Below are 5,348 nucleotides of genomic sequence, written 5' to 3'. Positions count from 1 at the left end.
GACTAGTAGGAGAGCAGGAGAATCGGAGGAGAGAAGGAGACTAGTAGGAGAGCAGGAGAATAGGAGGAGAGAAGGAGACTAGTAGGAGAGCAGGAGACTAGTAGGAGAGTGGGAGACTAGTAGGAGAGCAGGAGAATAGGAGGAGAGTAGGAGACTAGTAGGAGAGCAGGAGAATAGTAGGGAGGGATTTCTTCCTTGCGCTACGCCGCCATCTGTCCAAGAAGAAGACGAAGAAGAGGAGGAAGAGGGAGAGCTCTATTTCTCCCCTAGAGGAGTAAGATATATCATAATTATACCTACATCTCTGCTGTCCTTAGATACACACCTCGGTCGTTCTTCTTCTTCTTCTCCCCCCTTCTTCATCTTCTTCCCCCCCTTCTTCTTCTCTCTTCTTTTTCTTCTTTGTGTCTGTATGCAGGGTAGAAACGAGATGGCGATGGAGGAGAGCTTCCTCCCTCATGCTTGTCGCAATAAGCAGCAGGAGGAGGAGGTGAGAGAAGAAGTGATGCGAGGTGTACGGGATCGACTCCTGGCCATCGCCCAGCAGCAAGTCAAACTTCAAGAAGAACAGAGACAACTCCTCGCCATACTATGGGGAATCTCCTCTTCCTCTTCCTCTTCTTCTCTTTCTTCTTCTACTTCTACTTCTCTCCTTTCTTCTACTTCTACTTCTCTCTCTTCCTCTTCTTCTTCTTCTTTCCAAAGCGTATCAAGACAGGCGGAGAGATGTACTGAGTTGTCTTGTCTAGATTCCTCACCCTCGTCATTTTCTTCGTCGTCATCTCTGCAAACGTCTTCTTCTTCTTCCTCTTCTTCTTCTTTGCTCTTGAAGAAAGAGAGGTTTGAGCGAGGTGTCTCTTCGCTGGAGAGAGAGAATGAGAAAGAAGAGAATACGCAAGCAGAACAGGCGAGAGAAAAAGAAGAAAATACACAAGGACAAGAACGAGTAGAAGACGATGAAAAGGAGGAGGAGAAGATGCTGAAAGAAGAAGAAGAAGAGAAGAAGAGGAATGTGAGAGAAAGAGATGAAGAAAGTGGGGCAGAGATCGACGTAGACAACAAGATGAAACAGAAAGAAGAAGAAAAAGACCAAGGAGGACAAGAAGAAGAAGAAAGAAAGACAGAGGTTGAATCGAGGAATCTTTCCCATGGTAATGACGAGAATAACCTTAAAGGCGTAAGTGTGAAAGAGAGATTTAGAGAAGATCAAGGAACCTCTCCAGGAAGAGGAGAAAAGGAAGAGCTGGAGAAGAGCGTTCGTTCAGATGCCCCACCTACTTCATCTACAGCCTACCCTTCATGGTCGTTCTCAGATGACAAGCAGAAGAAGAGAAGTTTTAAGAATTTAAGAAGGAAAGAAGAAGAAGAAGTAGAAGAAGAAAGAGAGAAAGAAAAAGAAGAGAGAGACTGGCTTACAGATGAGTTAGTACGTATGTATAGACAACAGACACCTACAGATCTCTTCGCCACGGGCGACGAGAGAGATAGTAGGAGAAGGAGGAGGAGGCATCTCCTTCTTCATCTTCAGCTGCAGTCTCTATCACACCTCAACTCTTCTTCTTCTTCTCTTTCTTCTTCTTCTTCTCCCTGTTTTGAGAATGAGAGAAGGACAGATCCCTGCGTTGCTGGTCAGTCCCTCCATGGATTGAAGAGGGCGGGATGCTGCAGAGCCTCCTCCTCGTCTCCCTCATCATTTCCTCGTGATGTCTCTATGCAAGTGTGTGAAAGCAAAGACCCTTCTTCTTCTTCTTGTGGTCTGAGCTTTGGTCAGCCACACAGAGCAGATAAGCAACAGCAAAGAGGGAGTGTCTCTGCATCCCCTTCTCCCTCGCTAACCTATCTCAAGTCTTCTTCTTCTTTGCATGAAGAGTCGTCCTTTTCATCCCTATCCTCTTCATCGCTATCTTCCGTAAAGACGGCTCTTCCTTCGCTCTCTTCCTCTTCTTTCTCTACCGCTGCTTCTTCAAGATCTTTTACTCCCCCTCTTCCTTCATCTTCTCATGTACCTACTTTCCATCTCTCTTCTTCTTCTCCGAAAGAAACGAATAGAAGAGGGTCTTCTTCTTCTTCATCTCCTTCGTTTGTCAAATCCTCTTCTGTCTTTTCTTCAGCTTCTCATCGGTCCTCTTCCCTTTCTCCTCCTCCTCTTCTTCGTCACTCCTCTCCTGCTACTAGACGTCCGGATACGACGCCTGTCACTGCTCATAGTCGAGGTGTATGTACACCTCATCAACCTCAACCTTCTCCTCACTTTCCTTCTTCTTCCTCTTATCTTCACCCTCGTGAACAGAGAGCTCAAGGGGGGGGATCTATCAGTTCTGCTAAAGATTTCTTCGTCAGTTCCAAATATCCACCTGACTGTATTCTTCATCTTCAAGATCCTCCTCACAGGGATAAGCTTCCTCGACCGCCACTTTCTTCTTCTTCTTCTCCTCCTCCTCCTCTTCAGTCTTCATCTAAGAAAGAGACGTTATCGACTAGCTCTTCTTCTCATGTGAAAGGGTTCAATAGACCTGGGAATGTACGAGAATCTCGTCTTTCTTTATGGAGTTTAGCTACTAGTAAAACTCCTTTCTTCTCTACGAATGAGAGAGCTTGTGTAGAGAATCCAGACAGAAGGAGAATCGATACTCCTACCGATCCTACTCATGAAGGCAGTAGTCATCAGCAGAGGACTCATAGAGCATCGATTTCGAGTGGAGCATCGGGAGAGTCGATACAATCGATTTCCATTCCGATTGAAGATGACGGATCCATCGACTTACCGGGAAGTAGAAATGCAGTGGATGTGAAGTTTATTCCCTTTCCTTCTGTGTTGAAGAAGAAAGACCAAGAAGAAGAAAAAGAAGAAGAGAAGGAAGAAGAAGGGAGGATAAGGAGAGAAACCCGAATAAGAGCCGGTGAGAAGGAAGGGTTCCTGGAATCTCAAGCTCGCAGCGAGGATGACAGATCTCTAGAGGATCACGAAGAAACGCATAGTGAGGAAGAAGAAGATGAAGAAGAAGATGAAGAGGAGACACTTGACGAGGAAGAAGGGACAGAAGGAGGAGAGAATAGAAGAGGAGATAGTGCTGAGTGTATGAGAGACGATGAAAGAAAGAAGATAGAAGAGAGAAGAAACTGCATGCGTGAGCTCTTGTTTGCTAAGAGGAGATTTGAAGAAGAAGAGTTTATCCTAGTAGGCGGAAGAGGGACGCTAGGAGAAGAAGGAAAAAAGAATGAAGAGAGAGAAGAAGTCGATAAGGACAATGGAGAAGAAGAAGAAGACGAAAAGAGGAGAGTGACGGAGAAAGAAGATAGAGAAGGTGCGAGAAGAGAGCAAGATCGAAGAGGAGAAGGAGATGCAAAAGATAGGGAAATGAGAAAGAGAAGTCCAACAAGTAGAGAAAAGAAAGAAGAGGCAGAAGGAGAGAGTTCGTCAAGAGAAGGAAGAAGAAAAGGGAGAAGAAAAGAAGTTCTCCAGAGATCTGAGAAAGAAGAACCTGAAAAAGAGAAAGTGAAAGAAGAAGAAGAAGAAAGAGAGAAGAGAAATATCAATCACTTGCGACTTGACAGTCCGATAGAAGAGGCTGCTGTCTCTCCCACTATGAAGGAAAACGAAGAAGCTTCTTCTTCTCTTACATCTTCTTCTTCGTCTCTCAAGTCGTCTCCTTTCTATTCTTCTTCTTTCTCCTCTTCTCCTCATGTCTCTACGCCTTCTTTCTCTCTCCCGTCTCCGTCACCCTCTCTTTCAAGTCTTCTTCCTTCACATCTTCTTTCTTCTAAATCTTCTTCTTCTATTCTTGATCAGAGCAAAGAGGACTGTGTGATGGAGTGGGTGAAGAAAATGCCGGAGGAAGTCTCTTCTTTCTTTCCATCTGCTTTACAGCAACTTCAGTTCGGCAAGCAACAATCTGGTGTACGTACACTTGAAGCAGCTAAAGAACTTCTTTCTCAAGCAGAAGAAGAGCTGAAAGAGAGAAATCTCCTCGCTGCCAAAGGTTTCTTCTTTTTCTTTCTCTTCTTGAAAAGGCATCTCGAGTGTAGATACACTCAATCTTCTTGTGCCTGTGCTTGCTGTCAAGCCCCACCTCGACTCTCTCAGTCTTCACAGCTAGCTCATCTTCTCTCAGAAGAAGAAGAAGACGAAGAGAAGAAAGAAGAAAGAGGAAGAAAAGGAGGCGGGAGAGAAGAGAAACACGAAAGAGAAAGAAAAGAAGAAGAGGAAAGACAAGGAGAAGGAGAAAAAGAAAGATGTCGAGAAGAAAGAGAAAGAAGTAGACGATTTGAAGAAGTGAAGGAGCATAGAGAGAAGAAGAATGATACCGCCGTCAGAGAAGGTGAGAGAGAGAAGAAGAAGGAGAAAGGTCGAGGAGGAGAAGAAGGAAACAGGGAGGGAGATACGAACAAGAGTGTAAGCAGCGATAAAGATTCTTCTTTACCGGAGATAGAAGGAAAAGAGAAGAGGAAGAGGAGAGAAAAAGAATTACATCTAGAGCGAAAGAGAGAAGTTGCCGAAGGAGAAGAAGAAGAGAAGAGTCCACAGCCTTGTGAGGCATTCTATAAGGAAGAGTTCCATGAAGTCAGTGGCTCGTGTCTCATAGAAAAGAAGAAGATCTCCTCTTTTGATGGGGAAGAAGAAAAAGAAGAGGAGACACAACAGAGAGAAGGAGGCGTAAAGCAAGAAGAAAGACATGAAGGCTTAATGAACACTGATCAAGCTTCGTCTTCCTCTTCTTCTCCTTCTCTCTCTTCTTCTTCTTCTTCGTCTCTTCTTTCTTCTTCTTCTCCTAACACCTTCCACGTAGGCGAAGATCCCTCAATTCCTTCTTCATGTACAGCGCCTTTCATCTCTTCATCTACCTCACGTGACCTACACAACAGAGACCTAGAGAAAGGATGTCTTTCGTCTTCTTCTTCTCCTCCTCTTGAATCTCTGCCTCCTTGTCTTCCTACGACCTCTACGTGGTCGTCTTCTTCTTTTCTCTCCCTTGATGAGGAGCAAGAAAATGAAGAGAAAGAAGAAGACGAAGAAGTGAGAGGTAAAGGAGAGACGGCTCATTCACGAGACAAGAAGAGGAGAGATGACCAAGGAAATGGAGAAGGGGAAGAGGAAGAAGAAACGTCAAAAGAAGAAGAAGAGAGAGGATATGAACAGGAAGAAAGAGAAGAAGAAGAAGCGAGAGAAGAAGAAGAGGAAGAAGAAGATACGACCACATCAGTCTCAACTACTCAGTCAGCACATGAAGAAGAGACAAGTAAAGAAGAAGACGAAGAAGAAGAAGATCGAGAGAAGAAGAAGAAGGACATCTTCTTGGAGTGTGAAGAGGTCGATGATAAAGCACGCGGAGAAGAAAAAGACGAGAAAG

At 44.7% G+C, this 5,348-nt stretch overlaps 1 protein-coding gene across 1 annotated transcript in view; it reads left to right on the top strand.

The window, feature by feature from the left end:
- Positions 1 to 5,296, top strand: part of CSUI_003251 (uncharacterized protein) — a gene marked incomplete at its 3' end in the record, with an annotated part of 14,767 nt that extends 9,471 nt beyond the window's left edge. The window contains exon 5 of the mRNA XM_068063449.1: positions 419 to 5,296. Within this exon, the coding sequence (XP_067924575.1) occupies positions 419 to 5,296 (4,878 nt within the window). The remainder of the gene's footprint in view (positions 1 to 418) is intronic.
- Between the last annotated feature and the right edge of the window lie 52 nt (positions 5,297 to 5,348).

The sequence above is a fragment of the Cystoisospora suis genome (assembly GCF_002600585.1).
Source record: "Cystoisospora suis strain Wien I chromosome Unknown contig_1424, whole genome shotgun sequence".
NCBI lineage: Eukaryota > Apicomplexa > Conoidasida > Eucoccidiorida > Sarcocystidae > Cystoisospora > Cystoisospora suis.
Note: the sequence above shows the minus strand (reverse complement) of the source record. Positions and strands in the feature narration are given on the sequence as shown.